The following is a 20,555-nucleotide window of genomic DNA, read 5'->3' as shown; positions in this document are numbered from 1 at the left end:
CAATTTCTTGATTTCTATGGAGAAAATTCTGGTTGTGGAGGACACTTCTGTTGTTTTTTCTTCTTCCCAGACACCTCAGAAAGTCCTCCTCTGAAATGTTTTGAGGCCTGTGTGACTTCACAATCCCTGATTTCTCCAGCAATGTCACTGTGTGAACAGTTCTTTGACAAGTCACCAGTAATTACAGGAACAAAGAAATGCATTAAGGCTCCAGAAAACATGTTTCTAAAATGAAACTGTCAGTAGTAAGCCAAAAAATATACTTTTTTTGATTTGAATGAAAAATAGTTGAACCATTGAAGTTTTATTACACAGCTCCAAGTCCGACATTGCCTTTAGGATCATCCAACAGGGTTGGCAAAATTAAACCTTTGAACAATGGCAATGTTGCCCCCAAGTGGTAAAACAGGGGAAGAACACATCTGCTCCTGATTGTACTAAAATATAAAGTGGCAGTTTTTTTTGTTTTTCATCTTTTTATAACTGTGCAGTCAAACCCTGACTTAACTAGAGAGATGAAGGGATAGGATAAAGAAAAAAAGAGGGGAAAAAAGCCAGCAAGATGTGTAATTAAACGGAAAGAGAAATGTTTACACAAACTGAACAAAACAATGTGGTGGCCACTAGGCTACATGTTACATGTAATCGACTTGTTATCCCTGCACAAAAACTGGTGGCAGACGGAGCAAAGAAAAAGCACAACTCTGAACAGTGGCAGATTTAGCAGGATTAAAAAGAACACAAAAATGAAGGGCTTTGTTGCATTTTCATATTCTTCTGTCCTTAAATCAAGTCCGAGTGTAACCGTTGATCAAGCCACTGATAAATGCCTTCTATTGTTTATTCCTGTTTTGGCGCTCCTGTTTGGAAGAAAAGAAAAAAAAATTTTATCAGAGACATAGTTGTTAATTAAGGCAGAACAGCTTAATTTTTTGTCAATAATTACATACATATATTTTAGGGTCTACCCCTAGCACACCAGTTGGGCCAAGTGTCCCTGTCTCCACTCTTTCCATCATCAAGGCAAGCTATGTATGCTAAAACAGTAGGACTGTAGAACTATTCTGTTCTCAAGTCCAGGGGCCGGTGCTGAAATGAACCAGCAACCAATTGCTCAGGGATGGAACAGATCACAGCTACTAAAAAGAAAAAGGGGGGCACTTTGGAGCCCAACTGGTCTGCTGCGAGAAGGCCTCAAAGCTACGTTCACACCACCTTTAGTGACGCACACTCACCACTTTCAATAAAAAGTCTACGTAAATTAGCATTTTGGGCTTTCATGTTCAAAACTCTCACATTCACACAACACTACACAAGTTTCTACAAAACGTGCGTCCATTGAATGTGTGTTCAAAGTTAAAACCAAGTCGAACTCTGACCAATCAGGGAACTCGGATTTGGTAGTGACGAATGGAAGATGTCCCTTCAAGTCATGGAAGTGCCACCCGTTAAAAATTGTTGGAATGGAGGAGAAATAAATAATTGTAGTTCGTTTCCAGCCGGAATCATGTGACACCATATTTCATATTTCATATTTCAAAATAGAGCACCAAGCCTCTTCCTACTGTAGGTGGTGGCCATGCGCTAGTAAACAGTAGAAAATAAAAAAAAGACAGCGGCGCTCCCTGCTTGTCCAGTGTGAACACCATTATGCTGAAAGCATCTCAATTTGTGCTATCCTAGGCACTTTACCATACCAAAAGTATTCAACAACAAAAAAGTACAAAATAAAGTAAATAAAATAGAACACAGCTAATAAAGATTATTATGAAATCCCAGTTAACCTGAACCAATTGAATGTCTTAGGCAAAAAAAAAAAAAAAAAAAAAGCTCGTATGGTCTTATGATGCTAGATACCAACAAAGGAATTTGTGGGTTTTGAAAGATTTTTTCAACGGGTGAAAAGATTTCTAAAGCTCAGTAACAATTCAGATTATAGCTGGTCTTAGAAAACAAAGCTCCATGAGAGAAACCTGTCCTGTATTCAGCAGCATGACTCCATGATTTTTCACATCACTTTTGGTCAAAGTCAGGGGTCTGCAACCCAAGGGTCCGGAGCCACATGTGGCTCTTTTACTGCCCCATTATGGATCTCTGGTTAAAAACAGATATATATAAATATATTTTTTTTTAAGTAACTGTAAAGTAAAAGTAATCAGGTAGTTATACAAGAAAAAGTAAAGTAATTCAAACTTTATTCAACTCATTCACAAACACGTAAAGTGTGTCACTCTGCCAGGCTCTTAACTACAATATTATGATGCTCCAAGAATCCATCAAGTGGTTTTTGTAGTTTAGCAAATTCAAACTAAAACATTTTGACACATTTATGTGTGGCGTTTACCACAGAAAATCAATAGGAGGTCAGAAGGCAAAACCAAAATCCTTTCTTAAGGTGCACCAGATAAGGTGGATTTTCTATTTATGAACAAATTCAAAGATTTCAAGAGCGCATTATGGTTAGAAAAACATAAAGGGAAATGATTTCAATTTTGTTTGAAATTTATGAATTTCTGGCAAATATGCACCACAAGTGGTCAATTAAACGTTTTTATTTTTATTTTGAATCACTGCTAACATGACACTACCTATTACTAATTTGCTGCTCTGAGATGATCCTAATGTTAAGTAAGTCTTTTGTTTTGAAAGAAAGTCATGTCAAGTTATAGACCATTCACATTTTGAAAAGAAGTCTATTTTCTCATTAGGTTTCGGTTTTAGTTATGCCACAAAAAAACAACAGTAACATATATACAAATGAATGTCTTATTTTTGTAAAGGATGAAGTAGGACTTGAAAAGCTCCTATTGGGTCGTGTCAGTGAGAAACCGACCCGAATGGCTTTTTAAGTGTTGAAGGTTGCAGACACCTGGTTTAAGTAAACCAGCTTTGTTTAGATCAACGCTGCCTCAGCTTTCACATGCAGCAGATTAGGAGAGAAATGGCAGAATGTTTCCCAAATCCAAACATTTATCCTTCATTCATAATAAAATAAACAATACCCAATTTAACTTTCAGAGACCATTCGACCATAATACTTTGAAGCAAAAGCAAATCATGGTGGGATCCAATAAAAAAAGGAAACACACAGAAACCACTTTTCAGTCTTAATTTTTTTTTCTTACTTGACAGTAAATCAGTTACATTAATTTTTTAGGTTATACATTTTAAGCTTTCTCACTGAATATATAGGCTCCTACATTAAAGCTTAGCATTTCGTCCAACATGAAGGACTGAACAAAACAAAATTAGGAAAAAAAAAACAGGATTAAGACAGAATGACGGTGAAAGAACAAATGTGTGGGCTCCCCCCCCCTTTTTTTTTTTTTAAGAGGAGACAGAAGGAACATAATTCATTCAACTCAGGTATAATGTTACATAATTTCGCTAAAGCGTCATAAAACTGTGGGTTCATCAATTCTTTCAGACTGGATTGTGTTAGCAAAAACGTCTGTAGAACAGTAGACCCCCTTCGAGACAACAGAAGCATAAACGTGTGTAAGGTGTCGTTAGTACAATTTCTTGATTTCTATGGAGAAAATTCTGGTTGTGGAGGACACTTCTGTTGTTTTTTCTTCTTCCCAGACACCTCAGAAAGTCCTCCTCTGAAATGTTTTGAGGCCTGTGTGACTTCACAATCCCTGATTTCTCCAGCAATGTCACTGTGTGAACAGTTCTTTGACAAGTCACCAGTAATTACAGGAACAAAGAAATGCATTAAGGCTCCAGAAAACATGTTTCTAAAATGAAACTGTCAGTAGTAAGCCAAAAAATATACTTTTTTTGATTTGAATGAAAAATAGTTGAACCATTGAAGTTTTATTACACAGCTCCAAGTCCGACATTGCCTTTAGGATCATCCAACAGGGTTGGCAAAATTAAACCTTTGAACAATGGCAATGTTGCCCCCAAGTGGTAAAACAGGGGAAGAACACATCTGCTCCTGATTGTACTAAAATATAAAGTGGCAGTTTTTTTTGTTTTTCATCTTTTTATAACTGTGCAGTCAAACCCTGACTTAACTAGAGAGATGAAGGGATAGGATAAAGAAAAAAAGAGGGGAAAAAAGCCAGCAAGATGTGTAATTAAACGGAAAGAGAAATGTTTACACAAACTGAACAAAACAATGTGGTGGCCACTAGGCTACATGTTACATGTAATCGACTTGTTATCCCTGCACAAAAACTGGTGGCAGACGGAGCAAAGAAAAAGCACAACTCTGAACAGTGGCAGATTTAGCAGGATTAAAAAGAACACAAAAATGAAGGGCTTTGTTGCATTTTCATATTCTTCTGTCCTTAAATCAAGTCCGAGTGTAACCGTTGATCAAGCCACTGATAAATGCCTTCTATTGTTTATTCCTGTTTTGGCGCTCCTGTTTGGAAGAAAAGAAAAAAAAATTTTATCAGAGACATAGTTGTTAATTAAGGCAGAACAGCTTAATTTTTTGTCAATAATTACATACATATATTTTAGGGTCTACCCCTAGCACACCAGTTGGGCCAAGTGTCCCTGTCTCCACTCTTTCCATCATCAAGGCAAGCTATGTATGCTAAAACAGTAGGACTGTAGAACTATTCTGTTCTCAAGTCCAGGGGCCGGTGCTGAAATGAACCAGCAACCAATTGCTCAGGGATGGAACAGATCACAGCTACTAAAAAGAAAAAGGGGGGCACTTTGGAGCCCAACTGGTCTGCTGCGAGAAGGCCTCAAAGCTACGTTCACACCACCTTTAGTGACGCACACTCACCACTTTCAATAAAAAGTCTACGTAAATTAGCATTTTGGGCTTTCATGTTCAAAACTCTCACATTCACACAACACTACACAAGTTTCTACAAAACGTGCGTCCATTGAATGTGTGTTCAAAGTTAAAACCAAGTCGAACTCTGACCAATCAGGGAACTCGGATTTGGTAGTGACGAATGGAAGATGTCCCTTCAAGTCATGGAAGTGCCACCCGTTAAAAATTGTTGGAATGGAGGAGAAATAAATAATTGTAGTTCGTTTCCAGCCGGAATCATGTGACACCATATTTCATATTTCATATTTCAAAATAGAGCACCAAGCCTCTTCCTACTGTAGGTGGTGGCCATGCGCTAGTAAACAGTAGAAAATAAAAAAAAGACAGCGGCGCTCCCTGCTTGTCCAGTGTGAACACCATTATGCTGAAAGCATCTCAATTTGTGCTATCCTAGGCACTTTACCATTGGGAGTTGGGTCATCTAGACCCACTAGACAGTGGCCTGAACCTTTTTTCTTCAATGATTTGTGATCTTCACTGGTGTCCATGGATTACATGAAATCTTTCCACCTTCATCCACCTTTGTCATGGTAGGGAGAACACGTCAAAGTAAGGGTGGGGTCATCTAAGATAGCACAAGGGTTACGAATGTGCGCTTAGTGTGTTCTTAAGCTCGCACCACATGCTTGGTGTGAACGTATCATTATAGGTGTTGCATTCATGAGACACTCTTAAGAAAAAAAAAGTACCTGATCCAATCTTGAGCGGTTCTGTATCTGAGGCGGTTCAAAGGTCTGTCAAAATATATAAGGACCCAAAAGACAGTTAGGGTTTAGTGAATCAGACACAATCCTGCTGGAACTGAATCATAAGCAAGGATGACCCACTATATTAACAGGTTATGTTAAGGTACACTGAAAAGGAATACACCCACCTTGCGCACCTCCTCTTCTTCCTCCTGCCTTTTTTCATAATGAGAGAAATCATCAAAGATGGAGGTGGTGTGTTTGTAGGTAGCAATGATCTTGAGCACCTGCTTGGCCTTCTCCAAAGGAACCTCCTGTGTGTCACGTGAGTTGGTCACTGGTTTATTGTCGTTGTTTTCCAGGCGGATGTGGCGCAGCTGGCTATTAGGCACGTCTTTAACAAACAACCAATCCACATCAAACTTGCCCTTCCACTTGTCCTGTGCCCAAACACCAGCGCTGGTCCCATAGTCTACAGGCGAGCGCATTTCTGCCACACCGCAGAAATGGCCACTGCCGTTGACACTGAACAACAGGTACACGGGCCCCTTCCCATTCATGGCCCTGAAGGCTGAGTCCAGCCGCTTGTTGCCGTGCTCTGTGCTGCACCAGATGGAGTACTTGATGGAACGATGGATATCGTCCTCGGAGTAGCTTTTGATGATGAAAACACGACCGTTCTTCAGGTTCCAGTCAAAGTCCTTGGGGTTGTAGCTATGGGAGGCACGAAGCTTTTCCAACACCGGGTGGGAATCTCCACCAGTCCCTTGACTTCCACATGCTGGGGGCCCATTGTGCCCAACACCAACCACACCCATGACTCCACCTCCATCATGGCAGGGGCCGTTCTGACCATAGCCTTGGTTGCGGTTGCGTGGTGCAACCCAACGTGTCAGGGGTTGTTGGGGCTGGGTGTGGTTTTGGTAGGCCTGAGGTGGCGGGTGATGATGCTGGTGATGGGGAGGTTGCGGCTGTAAGGCTATAGGTTGCATTTGGGGTTGCACTAAAGACTGATGAGAAGGGGGTTGCATGGGCCCTTGAGGTGGCATGCCATGAGGCAAGCCGAGAGGCTGCTGCTGTTGCTGCAGCGGTGCTGCGGCTACTTTAGTCACTGGGCCCTTATCCCAGGTGCCAATGTTCATGTTGTGTTTAATGGGTGGTGGAGGAAGAGCTCCCCCTGGGTTGGGCATCCCTGGCTTCATTTTAACTTTCAGCTGCTGCGGTTTGGCAGGCTTGCTTGCAATGGCTGCCCAGGAAGTGGCCTTAGGTGGAGGCATTCCTATAGGCGTGGCTCCATTTCCCGCAGCCGCCACAGGTCCACCTATCACAGAACCCACAGCTTTGACCCCTGAATTCTGGCCGGGGACGTCCCCTCCGATCTTTAAGCCAACCATACCCTGTTCCAGGCTGTTCATACCAGGAGCTTTGTTCAAGGTGTCACTGTGAAAGCCCGTCTGACCGTCAGGCACCAGCGTGCCCCCGAGGGAGCTGGGAGGGTAGCTGTAGCTGCCACCATAGGCCGAATTTTGAGTCTGCTGACCCTGGGAGCCACTTGTTCCCCAAGCAGAGAAGGCGGGGTTTTCAGGGAAAAAGTTAAACCTGTGCGGGTAGATGCTGCTTCCCAGACCCCCTGGCTGCCCAAACACTGTGTCCGGCATGAAGTGATGGTCTCCATTGCTCAAAGGTCCATAGGGTGTGAGGTATGGAATAGGTGGATCCCCACCAGTAGACCAGGGAGCCTCACTTAGTGGGTACGGAAATCCAATAGAAGGAGCATAGTAGCTGGACAGGTAAGGATCAGTGATGGACTGGTAGCTGTTATTCTGGATGAAGGAAAGAACAAACACAACGTTATAGAAGTTCTTGAACCAGTGAGGTTATTTTATTCTGCGATGAAGACCACTGTTGTGTAAAGTATAGTCTAAGATGCATTTAATTCAATTCAATTTTATTTATATATCATCTCAATGGGCTTTGTAAATGTGCTTTAAACAGTCAGTTTGTTGTTTAGAGAAATGTTTATCTGTGCTGCAGATGACAGAACTTTAGTTATGACATTTCACTGTGGATTTGACAAAAATAAAAAGATAAAAAGTGTTTTTTTTTACCTGCGTTGACTGACTGGTGAGGTATGGCTCAAAGTCATTATCATGGACAGACTCCTTCTGATGCAGAGATCCATTTTGTACTGCAAAAAACAAAGACATTCACACTATAAAGACTGGAAACGTCACTGAAGTAGTACAAACATTTTGCATTTTGGTAGGGCATGATTGATCATTTGTTCTCCATAAAATTACTACAGCACATACAAATAAATTAATACGGGCATTTATTTAGACACATGGCAAAAGTCTCAATTCTTATTTCTACATGTCTGCTCCTGATGCAAAGGCTTCTTCCAAAAAAATACCCTAAAAAAGATCCATTTTAATTGAAGGAGTTTAAAAAATCTTATTTAGTTAGGTATACCACACATCCATGTCACACAATAGAAGAAGATTGAAAAAGATGCTGCCAGTAGACCTACAGGTAAAGAAAAAATAAAAATCGGTTTCCCTTTTGAACATGAGTATAATGGCGTATACTTATATATGTCATGTATATCAAATCTATTTGAGGACTGATCACTTACAAGTCATTTGGTTCAACAAGGTAGGTGACAAATTTTAGCAAGACTCAAAACAGTCATTTCTAATTTTATTTAATGGTTCACATAACTCGGGTTGGACATAAAAATGCAGTGCTGTGACTGTATGTGACTAAATGTGGAACCAGTGCGAGATAAAAAGATCATTTTCACAAACTGACCTTCAATGTTTCTTCAAACCAGACAAAATAATTTCTTACTTATAAAGTGGACATTTCAAGAGCTGAAAAGTATTCAACAACAAAAAAGTACAAAATAAAGTAAATAAAATAGAACACAGCTAATAAAGATTATTATGAAATCCCAGTTAACCTGAACCAATTGAATGTCTTAGGCAAAAAAAAAAAAAAAAAAAAAAGCTCGTATGGTCTTATGATGCTAGATACCAACAAAGGAATTTGTGGGTTTTGAAAGATTTTTTCAACGGGTGAAAAGATTTCTAAAGCTCAGTAACAATTCAGATTATAGCTGGTCTTAGAAAACAAAGCTCCATGAGAGAAACCTGTCCTGTATTCAGCAGCATGACTCCATGATTTTTCACATCACTTTTGGTCAAAGTCAGGGGTCTGCAACCCAAGGGTCCGGAGCCACATGTGGCTCTTTTACTGCCCCATTATGGATCTCTGGTTAAAAACAGATATATATAAATATATTTTTTTTTAAGTAACTGTAAAGTAAAAGTAATCAGGTAGTTATACAAGAAAAAGTAAAGTAATTCAAACTTTATTCAACTCATTCACAAACACGTAAAGTGTGTCACTCTGCCAGGCTCTTAACTACAATATTATGATGCTCCAAGAATCCATCAAGTGGTTTTTGTAGTTTAGCAAATTCAAACTAAAACATTTTGACACATTTATGTGTGGCGTTTACCACAGAAAATCAATAGGAGGTCAGAAGGCAAAACCAAAATCCTTTCTTAAGGTGCACCAGATAAGGTGGATTTTCTATTTATGAACAAATTCAAAGATTTCAAGAGCGCATTATGGTTAGAAAAACATAAAGGGAAATGATTTCAATTTTGTTTGAAATTTATGAATTTCTGGCAAATATGCACCACAAGTGGTCAATTAAACGTTTTTATTTTTATTTTGAATCACTGCTAACATGACACTACCTATTACTAATTTGCTGCTCTGAGATGATCCTAATGTTAAGTAAGTCTTTTGTTTTGAAAGAAAGTCATGTCAAGTTATAGACCATTCACATTTTGAAAAGAAGTCTATTTTCTCATTAGGTTTCGGTTTTAGTTATGCCACAAAAAAACAACAGTAACATATATACAAATGAATGTCTTATTTTTGTAAAGGATGAAGTAGGACTTGAAAAGCTCCTATTGGGTCGTGTCAGTGAGAAACCGACCCGAATGGCTTTTTAAGTGTTGAAGGTTGCAGACACCTGGTTTAAGTAAACCAGCTTTGTTTAGATCAACGCTGCCTCAGCTTTCACATGCAGCAGATTAGGAGAGAAATGGCAGAATGTTTCCCAAATCCAAACATTTATCCTTCATTCATAATAAAATCAAACAATTCACAACTTTGATGCCCTATTGAGAATGAAAAAGGGCATCACCTATTCCAAGCTAAAACAATAATGGAAAAAAAAAAAATCACATGAAATCGCTAAAAATAAGACACCTGACCTCGAAAACAAATGACAGCATTTGAAAAACACTGAATCGCTCCTCCAACACTCACCTTTAGATGCTTGTCCCTTTGATCTCTGCATACAGGTGTCAATAGAAAACAAAAAGAAAAGGGGAGAGAAATAGGGTTATTTTGGTTGATGTGACTTAAAACTAATTTTTATTTACTCCATCAGCAGGCTGGATGAAGATTTACTTCTTGGTGATGGAAGAAGGGGTCATATTAGAGCACTGTTTAACTGCTAAAAGCTTCAAATGTTTGCCATTTGTTTCACAGTTTATTTTCCAAAGTAAACAAAAACAGATTACAATAAAAGAAATTGCGTTATTTCAAGCTCAACTTTTGTTACGAACTCGAACGTGAGTCAGTGACTCAAAATGCCTTGCCAAACACCGGAGAATATTAGCACAAAATAGAAAGTTTTAGCAAGCGAAAACACACGGTGATTCAAAAGTTGCTAGTCACAAAGTGAGTTAGCTTGACTCCTCTTGAAATGTGTTTACTATCTTAAATTTACACTCGTAAAGTGGGACTTTTCCCCCCCGCTTCGTTGATTACAAACGTTTCTTTTTCTAGGACACGTGCATTTAACCTCATGACGTTAACTGAAGAAAAGGTTGTATTTTTTTGTTAAACACAATCACGCAAACATATCTTTCAGTTTCTCGGAATGTAGCCAACTTGCTAGCTTCACGCACCGGCCAACGCTAGTGGCTCGCTAGCACTTCCGAAGAGTAGCCGTTGCCTAATAAATCGTTAACGTTAGCTGGTAGTTAGCTTCAAAGCTTGCGACGTACGTCGCACTTTCATACCTGGGGGTCAATGCTTGTGGCAGACATAATTCATTAAGGAAGTCCCTGGATTCTCACGGAGCCTGAGCTTAGCAGAGAATTTCAACGTCCGTGATTTGAAAGCAAGTTCACAGCTCAGTTACAGTTAGCTCTGTGGCTAGCAGCAGTAGCGCAGGCTCAGCTGAGTATTTTCCGCTGTGTGGACGTATCCCAACTTCCCCACTTCTAGTCAGTCCTCAGGTTCTGTGTCCCAAAGCAGCCAACTCCAGGTGCAGGTTTTTGGAGGAACAGTTTGTGTTTGAAATGGGCCGCTTGGGTTCTTAAATATTTCAGTCCTCGGACGCCTCTTACTGAGTCTTCTTTTTTTTTATTCCACAGAGAAAGCCCTCCTCAGTTACGTTAAAGCCCTGCACACTTCCCCAATGGCTGCTCCATCCGGGCTCTGAGGCGTCGCTGTAGTTCACAGCAGTCCCCGCGGGGTGGCAAAAGTTTCATCCTTGCTAAGATGACATCGCCCTCGTGCTTAATTTAAGGCCGTACCTCGCTTCCATCAACATTTTAACAGGTACGTCCTTAAAAAATTGACACAAAGCATGATTTGGTACAGTCATACGGATTCAAACTTTCTACACCTACAATAAGGTAATGTAAAAATACATACCTCTACGTTGTTCTGCTTGTATGGAGCCATGGAAACGTCAAAAATAAAGTTCCCTTTGTCATAGTATTATTAAGTTAAGAGTAAAAACGCAAGGAGACAACATAGATGTTGTTAGTCAGAGCACTTTTGTTATATTCCACTAGATGGCAGTGTGAGACACCAGATGCTTTATTTTACGCTCTGTATATTCTGTTCAGGACTCTCTTTGACTGTTCTGTATGCCAGTGTGCATCGATCGTTTGCTGAGAAAATTAAAATTACAAGTTGGCTGATATCAGGTATCCTCATTTCTTCCCACACCTCCGACACCCTTAAATAAAGTTCCCTTAAATTTATAATTTGTGGCTACAAATTAGCATTTTTGGGGGGCACAAATCAGCATGTTGCGCCAACAAGTAGTATGTGGCAACAAGTTACCATTTCATTAGCATGCTAATATTTATTATTTTATTATTTTATTATATTAGCATATTTATTAGTGTGCACAAGCTAGTATTTTATGGGTACAAAGTAGCCTTTTGTTAGCATTTCATGGCCACAAATTAGTGGTGACAAATTTAGTCTTACTAGGCATTGAAGATACGAAAATGCTCATTTGTGCACACAAATACTCAATTGTGGCCACAAAATGCTAATTTGTGCCTATAATGAGGCTAAGAAAATGTTAATTTGTGGCCTTAAAATACTAAATTCTGGCCATGAAATGCTGATTATCCAATGTGTGGCCTCAAAATACTAAATTGTGGCCATGAGATGCTAATTTGTGCACACAAAATAAATATTTGTGATCACAAATTAATGATTTGAGAGAACAATTTATTATTGTTATCTGAATGTCATCTCCAGCGCTCCGTATGTCAGAACATTCATGAAAATAGCTCAAAATATGTTATTGCAAGGATAAACATGTCTTAAAATTTCTGTGTACCTTTTGACAAAACTGGTGGCAAAGGTAGAGTGTAAATAGCCTTATTTATGTTGCTTGTTGTAATTACAGAACACGCTATTGGGCTTTTTGCTGAAAACAGTTCATACTTTGTTTTGCCTTTTGTTCTGAGTACACAGAATTCATGCATTGCTTTTTGGGGGGGGGGGGGGGGGGGGCTTAAAATAGACATGCATGTGATCACAATTGATGTTTGTAGTGGGTTTTTCCCTTTAGTTCTGCTTTTAGCAGTTTACTGACTGCTACTAATGCATCCTTGTCAATGTGCAGGCTTGAGTGGTGTTTGTAACAGTAATTTTAGTTCTCGGCTATTTTTGTTTTGCAAAGGTATACCATTCATACGCAGTGATATCAATCACTGTCAAACTATACTGATTCCTTCAAAAATTATTTTAAAACTAATAATCATTTTGCTTTTAAAGGGTTAAGTCAGACTTTTGTTGATTAACTTAACAAGCTTCCCAAAGGTCAACCTTTGGAAATGCTTTTTCGATTGCCACCACTTGTTTACTGGACATCACTGGGGGGGGGGGGGAAATAACATAATAACATTTTTATATTTTAGCTCATTAATAGGCCTAAATTGAGGGCCCCTTGTCTGTTTATGAAGTTGGTGGCTGAACATCTTGGAATGTGTCATTATCAACAGTGAAACAAGTACTGTACAGAAATGGGCTGAAAGGCTACTCTGCCAGGAAGAAGCCATTACTCCAAAAGAAACATAGAAAAGCCAGATGGGAGTTTGCTAATGCACACAAAGTCTTTCATTTTTGGAGACATGTCCTGTGGTCTGACAAAACTAAAATTGAACTGTTGTTTGGAGGAAAGAGGAGGAAGCCTGCAGGCTTCAGAGCACCATCCCAACTGTAAAACATGGGGGTGGTAGCATCATGTTATGGGGTTTTTTTTTTGCTGCTGGAGGGACTGGTGCACTTCATAAAATAGATGGCAACATGAGAAAAGAACAGTATGTGGAAATATTGAAGCAACGTCTGAAGACTTTCAGCCAGAAAGTTGAAGCTTTGGCGCAAATTGATCTTCCAAATGGACAATGACCCGAAAACATTCTGCCAAACTGGTTACAAAGTGGCTTAAGGATAACAAAGTCAATGTTTTGGAGTAGCCATCACAGAGCCCGGATCTAAATCCTATTGAACTTTAATTGTTAAAAGGCGTGAACATGCAAGGTGACCACAACAAACTCGGCTCAGTTACACCAGTTCTGTTTGGAGGAATGGGCCAAAAAAACAACCAGATCTAGTGAGAAGCTTGTGGAAGGACATCCAAGACGTTTGACCCAAGTACTGCAGTTTAAAGGCAATAATAGCAAATACTAATGAAATGTATGAAACTTCTGACTTTGATAAAAGTAATAAAAAAATTGTCTGAAAAAAACCCTAATCTAATTATCCTGACATTTAGCAAATAGAAATAACTTTGTTAATTGTAATTGACCTAAAACAGGAAAAGTTTACTATTATTTCATATCTGACGGTGAGGAAAAAAAAGCATATGTGGGTTTCATGTGGTGTATGTAAACTTCTGGTTTCAACTGTGTGTCAGACTTGAAATGCTGAATTTAGTTTGTAAAAAAAAGAGAGAACATTAGTCAACAAGTATTCCACAAGTCAAACTAAACAAAAACTGTTCAAGCTGGGTAACTTGCTAAAATTTTAGTTAGAAAAGAGCTTTCATGACTTATGACCAGTGAGCTAGTAATTTTGGCTGTAACCTCAATACTTGAAAAATGTCATGCGCATGCAGTTCCAGTTCAACATCTAAAGTTACATTTAACATTCCCTCAACCACACTTAACTTCCCATTACTTCTCTTCTCTACCCTAAAATTGCTTTAACCCCCTTTAAGAGTTTATGACTCTGAAGGTCCTGTTTTTAAAGAGTTCCAATTGACTGCAAGTCTTTTTATTATTTTGCCGCTAGGGGGCAGCAACCCCCCCCCCCCCCCCCCCAGGAAAGTAAGTATCAGTATTTCACATAAAAAAAAACATTATTTAAGAAGTATTTTGACATATATTTATTCAAGACTTATGTAATAAAACAGTGATGCTCATAAATATTATATATATGTAAAGAAATGTATGTTTTTGTTTGCCCACTATGAACTGTAATACATCCATGGGATTTAGGGAAAATATTCGTGCTATGTAAATAGATGTAAAGAACCATTGAACGTTTAAACTATTTCAGTCCTCTGAGATGTTTAACGTTCTATTTCCTAACAGGTGGAGCCACATGTCACTCTCAGGTTTCCATTCATTCTAGGATCAATGAGCTTCCATTCTGGCAGTTGGAGGATTTTCTGGAAAACGACCTTTCCTGTAAGCTGCAGTGCAGGCCCCACGCCTGATCGTGTTATTTCAGCTGTTGTTCTGATCTCACCTTCACTTTGTGCTCCACTATGGACGGCAGCGGAGGCGACTGCCGCATGACGAACAGGGAGAGAAAAGCAAACATGCTGCAGAATGATGGATGACAGAAGAACTATGTTGCGAGACCTCGAGGAGCCTCTGATGCGCAGAGAAAGGGAGAGACTCCAAACCTTTCAGAACTGGCCAGATGAAGCTCCTGTCACATCAGAAGACCTGGCAAAAGCGGGCTTCTACTTTCTGGGTTCTGAAGACAAGGTCCGGTGTTTCTGCTGTGGAGGGATTTTAAGACACTGGGCGGATGGTGACTGCCCAACTGCTGAGCATTCACGGCATTTCCCCAACTGCAAATTCATTCTGGGTCAGGCTGTGGGCAATATTCCACTTCAGCCGGGATCCTCCGATTTTGTGGATGGCCAGCTGTTGAGCCAGCTTCAGAGAATGACCATGGATGACCAAGGAACAGCCGGACAAGCAGTCTATCCTGAGATGGAAGCCGAGGATTCTCGCCTCACCACCTTCCACAACTGGCCCTCTGAGGCCTCCATCCAGCCCGATGCTCTTGCCAGTGCTGGATTCTTCTACACAGGTACTCGATGAAATACTTTAGGAGTAAATACATAAATAAGTACAATAGGGCAATGTGTAAGAATATTCTGAACGGTGATGTTTTATTAAAACATTCAGCAAAGACGGTTATTGTCAGAGTGAGCGGCTCTGTGCGAGCTCACAGAACAATTGTTTCGCTGAGTCATCAGGTTGTAAGCAGAACAACCTGGACAGAGCTCAGCCCCCTAAAACTGTATAACCTCATGTACAGCGCCATGACACACTGCAAAAGCCAACTTCCTGTTATTAGATAAAGTAACGTTTATGTAATCTAGTACTACTTTGTTTTTTTTTTTGGTGAAAGGAGAATTTACATTTACAAGTTGTTGACACTTTCAAATGTAATCCTGGTACAGGTTTGCCCAGGGTCAAGTTGATTTAAGTCTGATCAGAATCAAAGCTGGGAGGATCAAAATGAGTTTTGTTTTAAACAGTGTCGGTTTTTTGTTGTCTAGTTGTTGTTATTCACTTTGTTCTTTCCTCGTATCCCAGGCCACGGGGACAATGTGAAGTGCTTCTTCTGTGATGGAGGATTGAGGAACTGGGAGCCAGGTGATGACCCCTGGCAGGAACATGCCAAATGGTTTCCTCGGTAACAAGACTTTCACAGGGAAATATAAGATAGCCGCTAATTCTTCTTCTGTATCAAATAATACTTTTTTTCCATGTACAGATATATTGGCTGATAGATTAATTAAATAACTTGAGAGAGAATTGACAACTCCCATATTACATTTTAGATGATATTTGCTACAAATTTCTATAAACTTAAATTTGTGTAGCAAAAACAACTTATTTTACATATGAATAGTGGGATCGGCTGATTTTATCTTTTTAATTACAACATTTTGTAGTATTAGCTTCAAAACAAATGTAGGTAGACAATGGAACAATGTGAAATAAAGCTGGATCCAATACATGCATGCCATCCATCCCATCAGCAGCCTCCTTGTAATTCTCAGATGCGAGTTTTTGATCCATTCGAGAGGTCAGGACTACATTAACAACATCCAGGATGCTCATTTCCATTTGGGAAACTCTGGGGTGAGACATTTTATTCCTCTTGGTTATTTAGGATAAAATCTGTGATAATAATGCTGAACTTGTTACTCAAAGCATTACATTTACTTTTTTTTAAGGAGGGGTCACAAACTCCCCCAGGCAGAGACATTGGCTCCACTCATGGTAAGTGCTATAAATGAAAATCCGTCACAATTAGTCTCAAGTACTATTTCAGTTCAAATGTTGACAAATCAGGACCAAACAACAGTATCACACAAATCAGTGGTTCATGTGTGTGGAATGCTATAAAAATCAACATTTATTGTATTTTCTTAAGTCTCAAAGATCATTTGCCTAATACATTATTCAGTGATCAACCCAAGGTTGTGGGGTTCAGGTCTTTGATCATAAGACTGATCCATCTAAGGAGGCCATCTGGGAGGGGATCTGGCCCCTCTTTGTGTCTTAACAGAGGACTGCACTACAGGTTTCTGCTTTTGATCTGCAGCCTTTTTGGCAGCTTCGTTACCGTTCCTGATGCTTTTTCACGAGCAGATTTCTAATTAGAAGAAGCCTCAGTGCCCAGTTGAGCTGATGCCCTAGAAACCCCCCTCTTATCTCAGTGGATTATAGCACACTTTATCTTTTTTCAGCAGGGGTTACTTTGCTTCTTGCGTACATGGGTCTTCTCTGTTTACTCCTTCCCAGAACCTTTTAACTTCAGCAGCACCACTTGTTTTTAAGTGGAAGAATGTTAACAGCTGGTTAATCCTGTGTCATATACTTTCATTCAGCTTTTTGGAAACTTGTGGAATTGATGAGCCTCAGTCAGAAGTGCTGTTGGGATGAGATGCCTCTCCTCCTCTGAGAAAGGTGATGGAGTGCTGAGGATGCAGTCTTGATAGAATCCCATGTTGGTGAATTCCTTGAAGTCTCCCATGAAACCTGTCTTCTCTGCTGATGTTATGGATCATATCAGCACTTCTTTATTGTTGTCTGATCTGCCATTGAGTCATTCAGGGAACACGCAAGACCCTTTTTAAATAAATTATACGTAGGCCTGCGAAATATACCGCAAATTCATCGTTATCGCGACATCAAGCTGTGCAATATGCATACCGCAAAAGACGGCGAAAATCGCAATAAATGGTTACCTTGACCCTTGTGCTATCCTAGGCACTTTAACATTGGGAGTTGGGTCATCTAGACCCACTAAACAGTGCGCTGAACCTTTTTTCTTCAATGATTTGTGATCTTCACTGGTGTCCATGGATTACATGAAATCTTTCCACCTTTATCCACCTTTGTCATGGTAGGAATAACACGTCAATGTAAGGGGGGGGTCATCTAAGATAGCACAAGGGTTAAATGTGCTAAAAACAAACTCATGGCAGCTTGAAATATTGAATAAATGAAATAAATCCCTTTATGCATTTAACCAATCGGAAGGACCCGTTTATGTTTTTGATCAATCAGATGAGCCCTTTTATGTTTGATGTTTGCCTCCTATGTCGACAAGGGTCATTTGGAGTATAATTTTTATACTGTTGCATTGAAATGGAAATTATGTTTTTGGTTGGTTTGATATTTGTTTATATACCGCAAATTATATCGTTATCGCAATATTAATCACCAATATCGCATATCGCGAGTTTTCCTCATATCGTGCAGCCCTAATTATATGTAAAATAAAGTATTATGCGCTAACAAAATGTTTTAATCCAGAAGAGTGCATCATCAGCGATAAACAGTTAACAAGTTGAGAAAAAAACAGTAGCTCATTGACCAAATTGATCTGAGGATATATATATTCATGATTTGTTGCATGAAAAACTGCTTTATTTACATTTCAAGTTAGCAGCTGAGCAGATTCCTCTGAAGAAGGCAGCTCTACTTCTTATAACTGAGGAGCTGCTGAAAATGAAACAAACTGATGTTTAGTTATTTGAGTTTATGTTTTGCTTCTGGGCCGTGATTATTGAATGCTGGAGAGACCATCTGGCTAGTACTGGCTGCCGAGCTAACATCATGTGGTAAATATATATTTCAGTTTTCCATTTCTTTATCCACCAGACATGGTTGGGGGTCTGGGAGCTTCTTCTGCCATGCTGTCTCCTGTGGTGCAAACTGTGCTCCAGATGGGCTTTGAAGACAGCCTGGTCCAGAGTCTGGTTCAGACCAAATACCTCCTGACAGGCCAGCACTACACGTCGGTGTCTGACCTGGTTACCGACGTGCTGCAAGCGGAGGAAGAGGAGAGACAGAGAGGTGCAAACAGCAGAGGTAAAGCCCTTCAGCCAAACACTACGCTTTGAGGCGTTTCTGCTGTACTTTTCTGCTTCTTTTACCACATCAAAGTGTGAAATATTCCTCTGTCAATGTGATGGACACATACTTTCTGCTTGAGGTTAAAACAGATCGTTGTATGACTTTAAATGCAAACTAAATGGCCTTCTGTAATCCAAGATTTTATTAGTGAGGTCTTTTGACATTGTTCTGCCAAAAATGACAATTTGAATCAACAAACGTTTTCCATATTACATAATATTTGATAAAGAAAATATTTTTTCTGTGTATTCTGACTCAGACAACCTCAGAATAAGCATTAAAGGAGTAATGTGTTTTCCCTACAGCACCTTGAACCCTTTTGCAGTTAAGAAGTAAAATGAACTGTTTCCAAAAGGCCATTTTTTTAAATGTTAACTTTTAACTTTTTAAAATTGATTTTAAGAGGCAAAAAAAAGATGGAAGGAACATCTATGTCCTCAGATAACCAATCTTCATAACTTTTGGGGAATATGGCTTTTTCATTTTTAAGATTAGTAAGACACAATTTAAAAAACTTTTTAATAACTTCTAGTACTACAAGCAAAGCACCAACATGGGATCCTTAAAAACAGATTGTGGCCACGCAAATGTAAAATAACAGCGGAAAAATGTAAAACTTGTTCATTCATTCCAAATGTGTGTTAAATTCAAGATATCAAGATGCATTTGTTATTTTTTAAAAAGTCTTGCCCAAGAATTTATGAAAAATCAGATAATTTAAAACTGACCTTAATTCAAAAGAGAGAAATTCTGTTTATTCACAGATTTATATTTTTCCCAGTTGGTTCAAAGCACAAAACAAAGCAATTTCACAATAAAAGCTGCAAAAAAATTCAATCTAAAATGTTTCAGTTGCATACCTCCATTAGCAGTATTTGAAACTGTTAAAGGTATTGTATCTTAACTGACATTTTCAAACACTTTAAAGCAGCATAAATGGGGCCTGAGTGGGTAGTAGTGTTGTACTATAGGTTCAGTTAAACTGGTATGCCAAAAAAGGAAAGACATTTTTGGACAACATTTACTTTAAAAACATGAGGGAAATGTATTTTCCCCTAAAACCATCAGGCAAAAATAATAATAAATAAAAAACATGACACTATTCCACAGTTTCTCCCCTTTGGTCACTACAGAAAACCCATTTTAGTACACGTTTTCTCTTGAGATCAGTCTGTTGCATAAGAGATAATAGATGACTCCATTCTAAAATACATATTTAATTTGGATCGACCAGTTTAGAGCCAGTTCTCTGCAGAAAAACATTATAAACAAGTTGTTGATGACACTTTTTTTTACTTGGTCATGATGCTTAGAATGCATTATTCCTATCTAGAAAGTAACGTTACACTCATGTAATTCACTCATGTGGTTTTCTTAATGGAGGTGGAAAAGAATCAATCTGAAAATTTTTAGGATTTATAATACAACCACACCAAATGAGTTTTCTCTTTTTTATCTGTCTTACCCCCCAAACTATGTCTTATTTATGTTTTTTTCAGAGCCAGACATAAGACGGAGCTCTAGTGCAGGAGATGGCCGGGCCCAGACACCCGCAAGAGAGAGAGGTCAGTCGGTGAAGCATGTAAAGCTTTCACCTGGAAATGACAAAATGACTGGTGGATAAACTGTTGCTCTGCTCTGCCGTGTAAGGACACATTGAACTGAAACGATTCTCTTGTGGATCTTTTCTCCAGCAGTGAAGGAAGCCAGCCCAGAGGAACTGCTGCGACAGCTGCAGGAGGAGAGAACCTGTAAAGTGTGCATGGACAAGCTGGTGTCCATCGTCTTCATTCCGTGTGGTCACCTGGTGGTTTGTGGGGATTGTGCCGCCAGTCTGCGTCACTGCCCCATCTGCAGAGCCGTCATTAGGGGCAGCGTTCGAGCTTTCATGTCTTAAAGTGAAAAGACATTCCTAGACAGAAGTTTCTGGAGTGACCTTGGAGTTTCCACAGCCCTCAGTTATCCTTCAACTGATTTTTTTAAGCTGCTTGCTTTTTTTTGTCACACTTTGCTGAATAATTGAATAAAATGTTAAGTTTCACCCCC

At 39.4% G+C, this 20,555-nt stretch overlaps 2 protein-coding genes across 4 annotated transcripts; one reads left to right on the top strand and one right to left on the bottom strand.

The window, feature by feature from the left end:
* Window positions 1-3,095: 3,095 nt before the first annotated feature.
* On the bottom strand, window positions 3,096-10,735 carry LOC101163899 (YTH domain-containing family protein 1-like). The gene is made up of 6 exons (XM_004070509.4): window positions 10,599-10,735; window positions 9,838-9,862; window positions 7,599-7,678; window positions 5,679-7,313; window positions 5,494-5,538; window positions 3,096-4,375 (listed from the first exon to the last, which is right to left on the bottom strand). Exons 1-6 carry the CDS (start codon window positions 10,623-10,625, stop codon window positions 4,349-4,351), a joined length of 1,839 nt encoding a protein of 612 aa, XP_004070557.1. The 5' UTR covers window positions 10,626-10,735; the 3' UTR covers window positions 3,096-4,348.
* A 300-nt stretch (window positions 10,736-11,035) lies between these two features.
* birc7 (baculoviral IAP repeat containing 7) lies at window positions 11,036-20,552 on the top strand. Of its 3 annotated transcripts, none has more exons than XM_011477220.2 (9): window positions 11,036-11,142; window positions 14,427-14,522; window positions 14,614-15,159; window positions 15,672-15,771; window positions 16,142-16,223; window positions 16,319-16,364; window positions 18,255-18,464; window positions 20,009-20,074; window positions 20,204-20,550. In XM_011477220.2, the coding sequence occupies exons 3-9, from the start codon at window positions 14,667-14,669 to the stop codon at window positions 20,404-20,406; spliced, it is 1,200 nt and encodes a 399-aa protein (XP_011475522.1). In that variant the 5' UTR covers window positions 11,036-11,142; window positions 14,427-14,522; window positions 14,614-14,666; the 3' UTR covers window positions 20,407-20,550. The 3 variants fall into 3 exon arrangements, with proteins under 3 accessions (XP_011475522.1, XP_023812440.1, XP_011475520.1); XM_023956672.1 differs by lacking the exon at window positions 11,036-11,142 and adding an exon at window positions 11,285-11,516 and having other exon boundaries at window positions 20,207-20,552; XM_011477218.3 differs by lacking the exon at window positions 11,036-11,142 and adding an exon at window positions 11,286-11,516 and having other exon boundaries at window positions 20,204-20,552.
* Window positions 20,553-20,555: the final 3 nt, after the last annotated feature.

This window comes from Oryzias latipes, chromosome 7 (genome assembly GCF_002234675.1).
Source record: "Oryzias latipes chromosome 7, ASM223467v1".
Taxonomy (NCBI): domain Eukaryota; kingdom Metazoa; phylum Chordata; class Actinopteri; order Beloniformes; family Adrianichthyidae; genus Oryzias; species Oryzias latipes.
This window is presented reverse-complemented; position numbering and strand designations above follow the sequence as displayed.

Coding starts and splice junctions, on each gene's coding strand:
- LOC101163899 (XM_004070509.4), bottom strand. CDS start 10,625: ATGTCTGCCACAAGCATTGACCCCCAG. Junction 7,314..7,598: donor TCACCAGTCAGTCAACGCAG/GTAAAAAAAAAC, acceptor TCCTTCATCCAG/AATAACAGCTACCAGTCCAT. Junction 4,376..5,493: donor ACCGCTCAAGATTGGATCAG/GTACTTTTTTTT, acceptor TCTTCCAAACAG/GAGCGCCAAAACAGGAATAA.
- birc7 (XM_011477218.3), top strand. CDS start 14,667: ATGATGGATGACAGAAGAACTATGTTGCGAGACCTCGAGGAGCCTCTG. Junction 15,160..15,671: donor TGCTGGATTCTTCTACACAG/GTACTCGATGAA, acceptor CTCGTATCCCAG/GCCACGGGGACAATGTGAAG. Junction 18,465..20,008: donor GAGAGGTGCAAACAGCAGAG/GTAAAGCCCTTC, acceptor TGTTTTTTTCAG/AGCCAGACATAAGACGGAGC.